The 17,557-nt window shown below is 42.5% G+C and overlaps 1 protein-coding gene across 1 annotated transcript; it reads right to left on the reverse strand.

Moving 5' to 3' along the window:
• Positions 1-427: 427 nt before the first annotated feature.
• LOC121934124 (keratin, type I cuticular Ha4-like) lies at positions 428-13,579 on the reverse strand. Its single transcript, XM_042474221.1, has 7 exons — positions 13,073-13,579; positions 8,892-8,974; positions 7,277-7,433; positions 5,953-6,114; positions 5,666-5,791; positions 2,213-2,433; positions 428-758 (listed from the first exon to the last, which is right to left on the reverse strand). Exons 1-7 carry the CDS (start codon positions 13,577-13,579, stop codon positions 428-430), a joined length of 1,587 nt encoding a protein of 528 aa, XP_042330155.1.
• Between the last annotated feature and the right edge of the window lie 3,978 nt (positions 13,580-17,557).

A 17,557-nucleotide genomic window follows, 5' to 3' on the forward strand; every position in this document is an offset into this window, starting at 1 on the left:
CATCCCTGCATTACTTACAAGGAATCAAGCTCTTGTGCCGAAAAGACCACTGTCACCTTTACTTAAAACAAGTATTGTCTGGGTCTCTTATAATCCATCTACAAGCTCTCACCCTTTTTATTTGGGACACACACTCCATATGTCATAGTTTGTTACGCCAGAAAACAAATGTTTATTAAGAATTAACCAGGGAATTTTCCATGTATCCCATCGTTCATGAAAATGGCAGGGAAGGGGGACACTACCACACCACCAGCACCACCTTGATAGCAGAACATGTTTAATTTGACAATGGCTCCTAAACATAGGATAGGAGCACAATTACTTGTTTTCTCTCTTACTCTCGTTCTTTTCCACTCTCTTCAGGTTCCAGTCCCAGTCTATTCCTTGCTGCCCTTTAATTTTGAGCCTGCTGGGCACTGGGATTTCACATGCGGCATATCTTGGTGTTAATTCGTGGACTGGGTGGGCACGGGCCACAAGGTGGCTGGCAGACTGGGCCACATGGGCCACGTGGACCACACGGGCCATGTGGACCACAGGGAGGGGGTGCAAAGGGTGGGGGCCCACAAGGGGCAAAAACTGGACCACTGGGGTTGACACAAGATGGGGCTAGGTTGGGTTCAACCATGTGCACAGATGGCTTGCAGTCTGGAGGGCAGGTTGGAGTGCAGACTGGCTCTGGGGCACGGACGGGACGGCAAACAGATGAACGGATGGCAGTTGAGCACTCAACATCACGAGGACGATTGGGAAGCCTGGATAAAGAACAAACATTTTTTTTTAAAGGTGAGGCTATTGTATCCTTAGGAGAAAGCAGTAGAGCCCTAACTCAAAATAGCAGGGCTTAGGGATAAAGACATTCTCTTATGCACATGGCTCTTCGCAAACTGGTGACTTAGTGGTCTGCCAACAGAATGGCTTTGATGGCAGAAGACGCAAAATGGAGCAGAAAAGAAAAGGCCTAAGATATTAATGCAATTTCCCAAGACCCAGTCCTCTTTCAGCTCAGAAACAACATGACAATGTCAGCACAAAGGGGACAGAGGAGAAAGAGAATGCAACAAAATTCCCAACATCCCTATGCTGAGAGGGGTTTGGATTCCATACAACTTCAGCTGATTTAGGCCCTGTCTGCACCACCACGGGGCAGCCCATATTATTGTAGCCCCAGAACTGCCCCAACCCTACTTTACTGTAAAACCCTTCATTCTGAAGCTGGGTGGCTGGTGCATACATGTCCAGCTGAGCCGTTCAGTTTCTCTGGTGATGCCACATGTCTCTTCACAATGAGATCAGAACGAGGTGCCCAGTGATGAGCATATGGATGGGTGCCTCATTCTGACCTCAGAGTGAGTGACTGGCAGCAGTGAATGGCTCAGGGGGACATGTTTCAAACAATCACTTCAAAATGGAGGGCTCTGGATCTTCCAGAAAGAGCAAGTACAGACTTATTAAAAGTAAAAGTGGGAAAACCTGGTTCTGGTGGTGAGCAGGCCATGCATCCTCTTGTCTGTTCGCACCACAACCAGGCTTTGAGCTATGTGTCATCTGTATGTCTCCCTGCCAAGGGAATGGGGAGAGTCCGTTGTGCCTGTGCAGACAGGACGTTAATATCAGTTGGCCTTTGCTCATATTGGCCAGTTAGTTTGAGAATATCAGATTATTTTTTGAACGCAGTGCAAGCAAATGTCATGAGTCTAAAGCCAAAGGGTTCACATTCATTTATCAGTTCTCAAAACAATCTTCTGGGGCTTTTTCCTTGGAGTACCTCTGGACATTTCAGCCCTATGCACATTACCTGGAAGACATTTGCTCCAATTGTCCATTAGGGGCAGTCTCAAGTACAGTTTTCTCCACGCCTAGGGTAACCAGGCACTACTTGACTAGAACTCCCAGTATCTCCAGCTAGCATGGCTGATGATCTGTGATGATGGGAGTTATTGTCCCACAAGTTAAGGGTGGGAAAGACTGCATCCTATTAACAGAGAACATCCACCTAGTAAAATGCCAGTTTCTTTTACCTTCTGGGGTGATGGGAAAGATTCCTTAAAAACTTGTACTGTGCTACAGTTTTGCAGATTTCAGCTCCATCCCTTCCAAATAGGTCTGCTTAATGGATTGAGGCTAACAAGTTAACAAACCTAAAACCAAACACTGTGCATATTATGTTGGCTGTGTCACGCTAGCATCTATGAGTTTGCCTACATACGTGCAGTCTTCCCCTTCCAACATGTTGCGGTAAGTGGCAATCTCACAGTCCAAGCGGGCTTTTTCATCAAGGAGGGTCTTGTATTCGCAGTTTTGACGCTCAATATCACAGCGGATTTCAGTGAGCTGGGCCTCTACGTTGCTGATCATGGACTGGAGCTGGGCCAGCTGGGTGCAGTAGCGGGATTCTGTTTCTTGCAAAGTGTTCTCCAGGGCATTTTTCTAAGAGCATGAAAAGGCAACACATTTTTGTCAAGCAAGGAGGTACTGCTGTCTGTACATATGGCAAGTTTAATAGGACTATAAAATTCAGAGACATGGCCATGTTAGTCTGGAATATCAATATGCAAAGGGATCTTGTAACACCTTCAAGACTAACTGAGCAAAACACATTGTAGCATAAGCTTTTGTAGACTTGTCTGTTTTCTCAGAGGCTTGGACTGAACTGGTGTCTAAGCTATCCCCCCCCCCCGCCTCCTCCTCCTCCTCCTCCTTGCAAGTATTACTATTATTAATCACTCTCTCACTTCCTGATTTGTACTGAATCCTTCTTCATAATTGTTCAAGGTGGCCAACAAACCTTAAAAACACCATCAGAATCAAACATTTATAATATCTAATATCACAAACAGCACAAAATTTACATTACAAATAATAAAACCACACAGTAGAAATATCTGCTAAAACAGAGTAAAAGAAATACAAACAGGAAAGACAAACACTAGCTTTTCCTCTTATATGTGTACAAATAGTGAAGAATGATGCAAAGGGCCAGCAGTTGCCCACCTTGATGTTGGTCTTGCACTTGGAATGCAAAAAATCAAGTAACTGATAGGATAGTCCAGTCAATAGGATAGATGTAAAATGCAAAAATAGCAGCCCCCCCCTTCACAGAATGTTTAATTGTGTCTAACACCAGACACCAAAGCTGTGTAGGAAGTTTATAGAGTTATGTAACATTCCTGGTCCTGATGATCTGCTACTAGATAATCAGTCACAGTCAGTCTGTCAGTTTTACTTTCTCCCACATTCATTTTTTTTAAAATCTTGTTTTTTCTGTTTCATTTATGAATAAATGAATACATTTCCTCATTAAAAGCAAACCAAATGAAATGTTCAGCCATCTGCACTGGTCAAATGCAGTAGGTATGTGTGTTTTTAGAATGGAGAAGACTATGTTGCACCTGCTTACCACATTGCCCTTAAAGATAAGGAACCTGTTAGGAAAGTAAAAGCTGGCAACCTTACTTCAGGACCACAAACATGGCTAAACATGTTAAGACTTAAACACTAAAAACCTTCAGCTTGAATGGACGAACCTGTCAGTTTTCCTTTCACTTACATCTGAATGTCTGAAAACACCGGTCTTGCAATTCCAAATATATATATATATATATATATATATATATATATGTATATGTATATATGGCAAATGTTGGTAAACTAAACCAAATGAAATTCTGACTGTTCATGTCTTTTATACATGCACAGGTTTTTTGTTTGTTTGTTTGTTTGGTATGTGAGCAGTCATCATAACTCCTAGTTTAGGATATACAATAGGTCTGCCACATCTGATCCATCATTTTGACTGCCTGTAGATCACCATGGCCTATATTATTCAATGGCAGCAATGTAAATACACACAGTCTGAACCATGCATGTTCATGTCACTTCCACTGATTAATATAAGATGCAATGGTCTGTGTTTTTTTGGCATCTGTGGTGGGTGGGGATGGAACCAAACCCACACGAATACAGAGGCCCTACTGCATGGCATATGGAGGGTAATTTTTCAGTTGATTAGTCTTATCATTCAGAAAGTAGCCCAGCAGTCCACTTTTTAATATGTTTTTGCAGAAGGTTTATGAATGTTGCAATATTTAGATTTGCTTTTAGCCTGTAGATCTTAGAGCTCTTTTAAGAATACGATGTGCTAAGGAAGCAGTATCTAATTTCTGATTCAATTGATAGGATAGATTGGGATGAGCAAAATGTAGTGTCTGGGCTGCATGTGACTCCTAGGGCCAGGGCTGCCAGAGTAAAAATCTAAGAGTGAAACAGAAAAAATCTAAGATGGTTGTACAGAATTTCAGCTGGTGTTGTTTGTAACCTGGTTGCATGAGAAATAACACCTATTGACATTCCCCTTCTTGCAGGAGTAGTCTCCAGTTTTAAGTTTGGCAATATTACTCACTACTGCTTTTGTGTCTGTGTAACTTTTTTTCACCCCTAAATTACTAATACATGCTCAAGCTTTTGAGAAGGGTGTGTTTGGTTATCCCATCATGTTTTGGGGCATGTTTGACTCCCTCTTTTTTTTCAGCCCATACAGGATTTTTCCCCCTTTGGCCAAAGCAGGAAATTATTAGAGAAGGAAATCTTGTCATTTCCTAGTTTGAAAAAAGACCTGTATAAGTCAAACAAAAAAAGGTAGGGAGACAGTCTGGATATATTAGAAAGTGTGGTGTGTTTTGAAAAATCTGAGGAGTTTTTACTGACCACTTTGGTGGCAAAAAGCTAATATCCCCTCACCACAATGTGATTGGTAGGATAGTGGTGTGGGAGGTTGACAATGGGAGAGTGCAGCAGTCTTGGGTCCTGTAGTGTGCCACTGTGGCTATCAGTCCATAGACATTGTCCATTTCTGTCCTAGAGTACCAAATGAAGTGTTGCCACGTGTTTTCAGGAACATGCTCCAATGAAAGGATAACTACAGTGGGCCCTTGGTATCTGCTGGGATTTTATTCCAAGAACATCCCTTTCCCCCCATGGAGACCAAAATCCATGGACACTCAAGTTCCATTAAATATGCTAGCATATTAAAATGGTGTCCATTATATAAAGTGGCAAAATCAAGCATTGCTTTTTGGAATTTGTATATTTTAAAAACATTTTCAATCTGTGGATGGTTGAATTTGTGGATGAAGAATGTGTGGATATGGAGGACCAACTATACAGTCTGCTAGCCTAGGGAGCTTATCCCATGGGCAAATAAGATGGTTTACCTCTTCTGGCTTCAATTCTTTATCCAAAATGCCCCTGGATGTTATAATAACTAAATTGCCATTGATCTAGCCGTGATGCCGTCACCCGGATGCATCCCAGGTCGAAGCCTCACTCAGCCCATCCTTTTTCAAAGTCGGGGAACTTCTGACATCAAAAAATGGCTGGCTGAGTGAGGCTTCAACCCAGGATGCATCCATTTGGCAGCATTGTGGCTAGATCGGCGATTTAGTTATAACATCCGAGGGCTTCCCAAATACACAATTGAAGCTGGAAGAGGTAAACCGGTTTATTTGTCCATGAGATAAGCTCCTAGACTAGACTTGGAGTTTTCTCTCCCTGTGTCTTTTGGAAGAGCTGTTCAGGAGCAAGATAGTGTAAGACAGTATACACACAAAAGCACTAACATATCTTAACCAGTGAATGCTGGGCTCTCTTGAGTCATACTCACCATGCTCTGCTGAGCCTGTAGATCAATCTCAAGGGTCTGAATGCAACGCTTGGTCTCAATTATCTCACTCTGGCAGCACTGCAGCTGTTCTCCACTTGATACTACTTCCTTGTTCAGTTCATCCATCTGGTGAAAAAAGTGTAAATATAAAAGTGGGAAAGAAACAGGTTGCATTATTCTGCTGCAAAAGTTTGTTGATGAGAAACCTATATGTGTGTGTGCATGTGTAGAGAATTGAGGGGGAAAGTCCTTGCCCCCCCCCCACCAACCCACCAAGAAGGACATACCTGGGCACAGTACCAGTCTTCCACTTCCTGGCGATTTTTTTCAAGATCAGCCTCATATTGGCATCTCATCTCATCCAGGACCTTGTTGAGGTTACAAGATGGGGCAGCATCCACCTCCACACTGATGCGGTCACCCAGCTGAGAGCGAAGGGCAGAGGACTCCTGGAGAAAGAAGGCAAGAATGAAGACAAGGAAAGTTTATGTGAGGATGTCTATACTCACAGAGCATGCTGATCAAAAGATGTTGCTGAATATGCTTCAATCTTTTGGTAAGTGATGAAGAGATTAAAGTTCTTAATTTATTTGGGACTTAGGTCCTGGTAAAACATTGACCTATGGGCCTTCAGTGGAAGGGCCCAGGGTCTAATGGGCATCTCTGGGATTGAATAGGGAGGGAAATACCCTAGGGGATGATAATTAGTTCAGGCATAGAAAAGTCAGTTTCTGATCTCTGGACTAGTATGTCCAGGAGAGATTCGCCAGCTGGTCCACAGAAGCCTGTGGCTGATGCCTGTGTCCTTTGCAGGCTTTTCTCACTCTTTCACATAGAAGAGGGCAGATGTATGATAGTTCTTGATTGGGGCCCAAGGCTGAAGCTTTGGCCAGGAACCTGAGGTGATACTGTGCATCTGCTGTCATCCAGCCCATGGTGGGCTTCAGGGTGGGTAAATTTCCCCCTTCAATTCAGTTGTACTTTCCTATCCCTGCTCTAAGGTTTTTGTGTATAGCCAGCCTAAATACCTTAAATGTACCATATCCCACCTGATCTTGGATGCTTAGCAGCGTCAGCAGTGGTTTGTACTTGGATGGGAGACTGCCAATGAATACCAAGTGCTGTAGGTTATATTTCAGAAGAAGGAATTGGCAAACCACCTCTGGCTATTCCTTGCCTAAGAAAATCCCTGAAATTCATGGAGTCGTCGTAAGTCAACAGATGACTTGAAGACACATACAAATACATCGCTTCTGTTGGCTACACAATGCTGCCCAAAGCTTTTTCCCCTTTTTGTGCACTACTTCCTCAATGCTCATCTCCTTGTCATCTAGCTGCAACCTGCAGATCTCTAGGACTACAGCTTTCATTGTCTCATCATTCCCAATGAACGCACTGCAGGAAGACAAACTAAAGGGAATGTTGTTTAAGCCATCTGAATGACATCAAGTTGTAGAAGGCCCACCTAGATTGTTGGAACGTATCTGTAGGGAATTGTTGGATTGATAGCACTCCTGACTTTGGGTAGGGATTGGTGTAGAGGTTCTCAGTATAGTGTCAGTTGTTTTAGAATGTGTTCTGACCTTGGTACAAGTTATATGTTGGCTATACCTCCTCATGATTTTTCTTCAGGCACATCATTTCCTCAGTCAAGGACTCAAGTTGGGCTTCCAGGTCAGCTCTGCACAAAGTGAGGTTATCCAGACATTTACGGAGGCCACCAATGTCACACTCGTCCCGCTGGCGCATATTCAGTTCATACTCATACCTTTAAAGGGATGAATGACAGTTCATTATACCATGGCTGAGAGGTCACAGATCTGGGTTTTAGCCTGGAAACACAAAGCGTAATCCAAAACACAGGTGTAGGTGGATAAGAACAGCTTTTGCTGTTGAGTGAGGAGCATTGGTGAATACATGTCAATACTTTATGAGAACTCTGGGATTTTCTGCTCTTCATTTGCCACATTTAGCAGAATACTGTGCCTCAGTTATGGGAGTTTATTGCATGCACTTTTCAGCCCAATCTGGGCAAGGGATGGGATCAGGCCTGAATGGAGGGAAATGGGTTTATTGCATACAAAATTGCTGCTGTGCTGCCATCAAACCATCACCTGTTCCCTAGCCACGCTTCTCCTGGTGATTTTGCTACCACAGAAGCTTTCTGTAGTACAAAAATCAGCCAGCAGAGCATGTCTGAGGAACAGGTGATGGTTGGGCGGCAGTGCAGCAGCAATTTCATGTGCGTTAAATCCCATTTTCCCCTGTTCCAGCCCGATCTTGTCCTGTGCCCAGATCAGGCTGAAAAGGGCATGCGATAAACTCCTTGGTCTTCCTCAGTTGTCCACTAACAGACATGATCTGTTTTATGACAATGTCGCAAAGAGGAATGAGATAAAGAGACTTTGTCACTTGTGTAAAACTTTATGAATAACATCCGGCACAAAATACTTCCATCATAATATGAGTATGAAACATATTTCATCTAAAGAATACACAGAAGCCTTAGTGTGTCATAAAGTTTGCCTGAATTTTTACATGCATTTTTTACTTAGAAGTAGATCTCACTAATTCTTTACCCATTTGTATTCTTAGTGTGAACTAGGGATTTAAGGAATAAGCTCATATTTTCCTATGCTTGATACTAAAAAAGTAAAACACAGCAAGACAGTATGTTTGGTCCTTCAGGATTTTTTGCCCTCAGAAATTACATAAATACATACATAAATAAATACACAAACACACAACCCAATTCAGCGCACAGAGAGATTTAATTTGCACAGAACCCAGTATTTTTGGTGCACTGTTTACATTTAAACTAGTTTTTTTTAATGGTACAAAAAGTCAGACATAATAGCTACATGCAGGAAAAATATATTTAAATAAGAAGACTGCCATGTGAAATTTTAATTGGCATGCACTTTTAAGAGCCATCTTTTTGTGTGCAATGTGACATCTGCTTTTTGACAGTACCAGATATCTCTCAACAGAATAGCTCACATTTCAGAATGTACTGGAGATTACTAGAACAAATAACAACATTTCCTAAGAGTCATTTATTTTGGGAATGTTGGGTGACTGGAGGCCAGTACTACCAGCATCCAGTTACTATAACACTCCTGTTGGTGAAACCCTGCTCTTAACCTGAGAACCACAGAGGAAGTTATCTACAAGATGGAACTGTCTGAAAATGAGAAAGCTTGCTATACCATAAAAACAATCTTACTTGGTAGAATAGTCATCAGAAGCCATTTTGAGGTTGTCGATATCCAGGCACAATTTTGCATTGTCAGCCTTAGTACAGCAAATCTGAAAAACAAAATATCAAAATCTCATGATTTTAACCCACACATGTGGATGAAGTTGGAGAAGACACAGATGAAATGGAATGCTATAAATCAGATATCTGATTGCCCATTGAGAGTGTGAACTTTGGAAGCACACTCACACCTTTTAGTCAAATGTAACATCTTCTCCTCAGTTGAATAGGCTATGCTCAGTACTGATTTGTCAGAACCAATGATGTAATTCTTTCTTTTCTTGCCCCTCAGATACATTTTCAACATTTAAATGTAGATTTCTGTATCCACAGAGCAGTTCTTCAAAATTTAAAAATGGGTTCTGCTTGATTATTTTTTGAAGGGGCAAAGCAAATATTTAAATCAGTAAACATGCAGGTAGTATTTCAAAAGGTAAAACATAGAAACCAGCCCAAACATTGGATGGCCTGCATGAAACATGGGAAGAAATGCAAGTGTGTGTGTGTGTGTGTGTTGTTTGCCCTCAAATAATTTCCAATTTATGATAACCCTAAGGTGGAGCTATCATTGGGTTTTCTTGGCAAGTTTCAGCAGAGTGGAGTTGCCATTGCCATCCTCTGATGCTGAGAGAGTGTGACTTGTCCAAGGTCACTAGTGGATTTTCATGGCTGAGAGGGGACTCAAACCCTGGTCTCCAGAGTCATAGTCCAATGCTCAAACCATCCCAAGAAGCAAATAAGCTTCCACACTGACAGTATATGTGTTTGCTCTTTTTATGGCAATGGAAAGTGAGACCTGGGCTTAGTTGAGAGAAGAATAATGCAGCAAGTTTCATATTTATGAAACCACTGTAGCATTCCTTAGCTTTATACAATGACAAATTGAATATGTGAAAAATGTCTTCAATGTATGTGTGTATGAGAGAGAGAAAGGGGGGGAGTATGGGAGGGAAAGTTGCAATCAATAATGACAAGTTCATTTGTAGTCAATGTTAACTCAGAGGGTTGCAGAACTTTTACTGAAGCCCAATAAAAACATATCCTTTGATTTGCTTTACTATAGACCTATTCAAATGGCCGTTAAAAAGAGTGCAAAGTATAAACAATTTTTTCAGCCAGGTACAAACAGCATCTATATCATGAAATGAAGGGAAAAAAGCTATTCTCAGTTCCAAATTGCCTTTTCATGTGTGCAGTATGATTAAGAATGAAAATACAAAATTGAAAACAAAAATCAAATATTAAAATGCTGTCCAGCCCAATGAGTGATAATGCCATACACTAAGGAGCTTATTGCTCAGCATTTTAAACCGGCTCCAGCCGTGGGATGGAGGGCGGGATTATCGCACACTAAGGGGGTGTTCCCACTTATGATTTACAATGCTTTAAAATACACCGGTATCAGTTAAATCGATTCAAAATAACCCTGGTCTTATCCCGCGTTCCAAATCGCTTTTTTTCTTCGTTCTCATTTACCAGCTGATCCGCTTTTGTTCCTATTCAAATAAAACGGTGTATATATAAACCGGTTTTAGCCTTATTTCGTTCCCACTCACCATTTTGGGGCTGTCAATCAAAGCAACATCATCATAACATCACTTTTAAATTTCGCGGTTTTTTATAAAAGAGCCAATGAGGAGGCGCTTAAAGTGCCTATGAGTCCTGTAATTATTCGTGGGGAAGGATGGTTGAGGGAGAGAGAAAACTGCCTCCCCAAAGCACTTCTGCTAGGCTGCTGCCTTGGAAGAAAGACCCCAGAGAGGCTGGGGGCGGCTGCTGACAAAGCAAATTTGGGGAAAGCTCCTTCCAGAGGAACTATGGGATGGGTTTTGCAGGACATATCCCCGCTTCATGGCTCCACAGACAGCCAGGGATCCCTCCGGAGAGCCCAGAGATCAATGGGGGACGCTGCTGGCAAAGCGAATTTGGGGAAAGCTTCTTCCAGAGGAACTATGGGATGGGTTTTGCAGGACATATTCCCGCTTCATGGCTCCACAGACAGCCAGGGATCCCTCCAGAGAGCCCAGAGTTCAATGGGGGAGGCTGCTGGCAAAGCGAATTTGGGGAAAGCTCCTTCCAGAGGAACTATGGGATGGGTTTTGCAGAACATATCCCCACTTCATGGCTCTACAGACAGCCCAGGGAGGAAGCACTCTTCCCCAAAGATTCTCTTTCCAGGGTTGGAAAATGGGATCAAGGAGGAGAAGGCAGATTCCGTTTGGGAAAGAGAGATGGAAAGGCTTTATTTCCCCCAAGATTGCTGTGCATCCAGCCTCTCCTCCGTTACAAATGGTATTCAATGGCTCTCCTTGGGGGAAGCCTTTAAGAGTCCTTTGACAGATGAGTACACATACACACACATCCAGGGTTTCCTGTGTCTCCCGAGATTGGGAAAGAGAGATGGAAAGGCTCTATTTCCCCCGAGATTGCTGTGCATCCACCCTCTCCTCCATTACAAATGGTGTTCAATGGCTCTCCCCACACAGAGGGGAGGTTGCAATCCACCGGGGGAAGCCTTTAAGAGTCCTTTGACAGATGCAGGCGCTTGAGCGGCCGGGATTTCAGGCGCTTAAAGTGCTGAAGAGATTAAGCGCCTGTAAACCATTAAAAAATAAAAGTAAAAAATAATCCTTATCTCTTATTGAAAGACCGCCGCGGACAAAGGGGTGAGGGAAGCAAAGATGGCGATGGCCACGATGGATGGGGACAAGAAAGGGCGACTCCCCCAAGCCATCCCATCGCACTCCGCTCCTCCCATCCAGCTAACCCAATTTCTGAGGCTGATCATTCCTATTTAAATAACCCGATTCCTATCCTGAATCATGAAAAAATTGTAGGTTCAACCCTTCTATTTTTTTAACATGGGTTATACGCCTTTAACACAGATTAAATAAAAATCCAATTGACGATTTGGATTTTAGTGGGAACGATTGCGGGTTCCTCTAGAACTGTTCTAGAGTTAATTTGGTTTCTAATAGGAATGTTGTACCTTGGATTCGATTTGTAACATGGAGTATAAGCCAGTGGGAACACCCCCTAAATTGTCACCGAAGTACCCACTTGCCATCAGCCCAGGTCCAAGCTAGGTCCCAGCCATGCTACGCCTTCTAAAAAGTGCTGGAAGAGCACGGTTGGACTCGGGCTGATGGCAGTGGGCAATTTGGCAGTGATTTAGTGTACAATAATCCCTGCATCCATCCTGCATCCCAGCTCCAGCCCAGGAGACTGGAGCCGGTTTAAAATGCTGAGCGATAAGCTCCTAAATATATGGGATACAAAATATATGGAAACAGATAATAAAATTCAAGCACTACCCTCTTTTAGGCATTTAGAACCTTATGTTACAAATGCACATAGCGGTGCATTCAAAGTATCCTTTGCGACAGACACCTGGAACCTTACTTTACAGAATCATTGTTTTGTTTTTTTCCTAGGGATTTCATATTACACCATTTTTATGACTCTTTATGTAAAAGCTCTTTAAACAAAATGACCTTGAATATTTTTTTTTTGTCTAACCACCATAGTAATTATTATATTAGTATATATGATATGAACCCAAGGATATGTCTTGGAAGACTCCGTTCAATAACAATCTGAATAAATATTCTTCATTTTTTCTTGTATATCCCAAAACTCTCCTCATCTGGAAAAAATAACAAAAAACCTCAGAATTTTTCCATGTTTCTGTTGGACATGCAGATTATGGAAGATCACATAAGAACATCCGGTTATGTTGGATCTGACTGATGACCACTCTAGTCTAGCATCTTCTTCCCACAATGTCCAAGATATCTGAGGGAAGGTCACAGACAGGGTGTGGATTCAGTAGCACTATTCCACCCATCGTCCCTTGCAACTAGTGTTCACAAGAAGCATTCCTCTTAAACAGGAGATGACATATAGGTGAAATGACTAGTAGCTATTGATAGTCTTATCCTCCTTGATTTTTTTTTCTAATTCCCATTTAAAACCATCCAACTTGGTGGTCATCACCACATCCTGGCCACAGTTTAAATGTGGTATACATCCTCTTGCTTGTGCTGAATCCCCCATTTTTCATCTTTAGAATAAATTGTTTATCTTAATGAGAGATGGAGGAGAGTGTCTCTCTATCAGCTTTGTCTAGATCACAACTCATTAATTACCTGCTGCTGGAGCTCATCGATGGTGCAGTAGAATGGCTTGAAGTCAGTGCATACGTAAGAATTCTCACACTCATACCATTCTCGGATCTTGGCATCCAGCTCAGCATTCTCCTGTTCCAGGCAGCGCACTCTATCCAGGTAGTTGCTCAAGCGGTTGTTCAGGAACCCCATGGTTTCTTTTTCATTGCAGTTGAGGATTCCTTCCTCATGGCCTCCAGCAAAGCAGTGCAGAGGGCGGGCTGGAGGTGGGATGCAGGGTGGTGGGACACAAGTGGAACCCAAGCTAGGAGAAGGAAGGCATGTAGAAGGCATATATCCCCCATTTCTGCAGCTGTTGGGGTGTGATGGGGTGGTATGACCCAGGGCAGGTAGGCAAATGCTAGAGCGACGAGGAAGGGTGCTTCCGGGTCGGCTGTTGGCAGAAATAGTGCTGTTGGGACGGCAGGTGGAAGCAGCCCTGTAAGAGCCCTTGAGAGACCCACAAGTGCGAGAAGAAGTAGCAGCCATAGTAGAAAGGAAAAGCTAGATTGCAGAACAAGCCAGAAAACCAAAAGCACCCAAGTCTGAAAGGTGATCTCCTTCCTGGTGCTTTTTTTATACCAGGAGTGTTGGGTGTTAGCTCCTTTACAAGGCTTGATCCTTGTGACACTTCATCTGTGTGTTGCTCATTAGCCTGTTCATAACTCACTTAGAAAGCATTTCTTGGCTTATAAAATATCTTTTTGCTTCATACTTCGCTTGCAAGTTCAGGACTCTTCTTGATGGCTGTCCCTGGAGTAATTGTTTTATGGGACAACATCAAAGGAACATGTCATCTTCAAACACCAGGCTTCAATAGCAGGGTGTGGGTTGTTTGAGCAACATTATGAGCTTGATGCTTCCCAGTGGGATTGCCCTCTCCCTCTCCCTCTCTCCCTCTCCTTGCACTTCCTTGACCATTCAAAATATGAGAGAGGCCAACAAGTTATATTTCTTGTGTTTGTTTCCAATGTGTGAGGGAGGTTGGATCCAGGGTGCTGAACTTTTCCTAAGTGCTCCAGTTTCAATTAAACTCATAAAAAAGAAAAGAAGAAAGAAAGAAAGAAAGAAAGAAAGAAAGAAAGAAAGATAAAAATATCTGATTATTCAGGCCATAGTTGGGAAAGTTTCTTCCAGATCCTCTATACTAGATAGGGGCTGGGTGGAATTATGGAAGCTATATTTCCTGCCCCCCTCCAAAACCCTCTTCCAACTTCTAGTTCAGGTTATGGTTCACTTGAATAATTTTTTTTTCCTTGGGCATCATGGAGATAAAATGGGCATATTCCCCCTCTTACTACTTTGGAAAGATTTTGTGGTGGATTTTGATTTGCACTAAGGATGTATCTGATTGCCATGTTTGAGGAAAGGACCTGTCTTTCTCTTAGTGTTTTGCTCCATCGATACTTCTGATGACAGTTAATCTTGTACCTGTGGCCTTCCTTTTGGGAGTTGTAGTTTAGAAACCTCTGAGCTACAAACAATATCTTCAGTTGCTCCTTGCCCGTCTCTGCCCTCTCTGTGCAGGATGCTTTTGCCCCAGTTAACTTTCTCTCAGGACTAGGCCAACAGCTGTTGGGAATGGCTCAGAATTTCATGGCCTCCATGATAGCCACAGGTCTGTCCCAAGTGATATCTGGTTTTACTCATAGTGCTGGGCACACTCTGGACCTTGTTTTCTGTGCTGGGCATGGTGGTGGTGATCTTGGTGTGGAGGAACTTCTACAATTCCAGCTTCAAGGGCAGATCATTAACTGGTCAGATTTAGATGCACTGGGACACATAACCTCTTCAGGGGTATGATTAGGATAGTCTGTCCCAGGAGGCTGTTGGATTTGGATTAATTCCTGATGACTCTTGAAAATTTTCCTTTGCAAGTGATTCTGTTAAAGCTCTGGCTGATCTTTGGAAAGGGGAAATGAAGGTGCTGTGGGACTCAGCAGTTCAAACCATCAGGGCTCTATTGTGTCCCCTGTGTTATTTAATGTATTCATGAAACTGCTGGGAGAGGTCATCTGCCATTTTGGGGTGTAGTGCCATTAATATACAGATTTTCATTTCCTAGATGAAACTGAGAATTATTCAAAATTACCATTCCTGTCCACTTTAGCTTGCTCATTCCAGATATTCCAAAGTTCATAAGGTTCATTTCTTTATCCTTGTTTACAACATCTAGCTTCCCCAGATTCATGCTTCCATGTTCCTATACTATATGTTGTGCAGCTTTGGACTTTTCTTTCACCCCTGAGCACATCAAAAGCTGAATGTCCTTTTGGCTTGGGTCCAGTTACATCATTAGCCACAGCACTACTCATAGTTGACTTCTGCTGTACCCCAGTAACTTGCTGAGTGCCATCTGACCTGGGAGTTTTAAGGTCTCTTGTTCCATTTTGGATTTTCTCATTATAGGGTTTTTGTGGTAAAAGACATTCAAAAGAGGTTTGCCATGCCTCCTTCTGTACAGTATTAGCAAATGTTAACTATGATGCCACTGCCATTGTCTCTAAGAGATCCTCTGCCTGTGTCACCCCCCACTACTTCTGCTGCCCACTAGCAGTTTGGCACATTTAGTCTGGATTCTAAACAAATGCACGTCTGACATGGGAGACCCTACCAAGAGCAGTGCTGCCATCAGCATAGGCTCTTGCCTCATGGGATCATGCAATTCCACAATAGCAGAAAGGTAATATCATTGGTGGATGCATAATGATTAGGTGCCTCCATTTCCTTCGCTTGTTGGGCACTCAGCATACAGCAGAACAGATTCTGTGAATAGTTTCTGGACAAAGTACTCTGTTTCCAAACATTTACCTACTTTCCCCTCCTCTTTACCGACTCATTTTTGACCCCTCTGTTTTTTCTCGGTCAAAAATGTCAGGGTGGTGGTTCTATCCCACAGCTACCAAAAAGACTGCAAATTATGTCAGACTTTGAGATGTGGTGGTAACAAATCTCCATTGAATATAGTAAGTGCTTTTCAACTAGAGAAGTATAGTGGTTTGAGTATTGGACTACAACTCTGGACATCAGGGTTCTAATCCTGGCTCAGCCACGGAAACCCACTAGGCGACCTTGGGCATGTCATAGTCTCTCAGCCTCAAAGGATGACAAAGGCAAACACAGGCTGAAGAAATCTTGCCAAGAAAACCCCATGATATCCTTAGGGTCTTTATAAGTAGAAATGCATAGCATTCGCAATGAAGAAAATGATACAAGTACGGTAAATAGCAAGTAGTTATCGATAGTTAAATGTTCTAGATAAGAGATACATAAAGATACATGGTATTTAAAAGGGGAAGGAAGTCAAAAGGGATGAATGTAGGTAATGAGGTAAGGTAGTAATGAGGGGATGAATGGATTGGTTTGTGAGTAAGGTGTTAAGGGTTAGATGTGTATGTATGTGTATATATAAGTGTGAGTAGGTAGTTATATATAGATTTTTTTTCTTCTTTCTTTCTTTCTTTCTTGTATTTGTATTTATGTTATTGTTATTATTATTATGTGTGCTTATGTTAATTGTTGTTTTTCTTCAGATGAAAATTTAATTTAATTAAAAAAAAAGAAATGACTTGGAGGCACACAATAGCAATTATTGTTACAAGTAAAGTAATCTATTATTCCCCCCACCCCATTATTATTTAAGTAGATTATAAACTTTGGGTCATAGGGCAGGTAGAACAGTTGTTTCATTTTCCTTTTGGAAAGGAAATCTGGTGCCCTTTATCATCAGATTTTCTGGGTGAGTGTACACTGTCTATAATACTCCAGGCTGCTCCCAGAGTATTCTGGCCTGAAGCTGCCTTGAATTCCTCCTGTTACATGGACACTCCAGGGTGATGCTGGGAAGCCGTCTACTACACACATGTTCTTGCTGTGCTGCCGGGTGCCACCACCACTGTAATATGTTGGTCCCGCTAAGGTCCGAAACAAGGTTTCCAGCATTGATCCGATGACTAGGTATCTCGTTGTGACTTCAGAGGGAGTCCCTCATGCCAGCGGTACCAGTGCTTGGCAGCACAGCAGGACATACATGTAGACAGCTGCCTGGCATCCCTCCTGAGTGCTCTGGATTTTTCCGGAAATTCTGGATCAGGTGGTGAGTTTTCCAAAGTTGCTTTAAGGGAGGGATTGCCTGGATTTGATGTGGAACTGGCCTTCCCTTGTGAAGATAGTACACAGCAGAATTGGAATGTTGGCTCTGCATCATGAGGGCAGTGTGATATGAGGGTGGAAGGAAACCAATGTAATGGCTCATGTAGATGTTCACCCATCATTCTGTAACAGCTTGTTACAGAAATAAATATATTTACCAGTCTTCCCAAAAATAGAAGTCCAGACTCAGCAAGTCTCTCATAAAAGATGCAGATCATGTATAGCAGTGCAGAGGTAGGCAATGAGATTAAAGCAAAATTGGAAATGGCAACATGAAAGTGAAATTTGATTGAACTGCTTTTTAGGAACTCAGGA

This window comes from Sceloporus undulatus, chromosome 6, assembly GCF_019175285.1.
Source record: "Sceloporus undulatus isolate JIND9_A2432 ecotype Alabama chromosome 6, SceUnd_v1.1, whole genome shotgun sequence".
Taxonomy (NCBI): Eukaryota; Metazoa; Chordata; class Lepidosauria; order Squamata; family Phrynosomatidae; genus Sceloporus; species Sceloporus undulatus.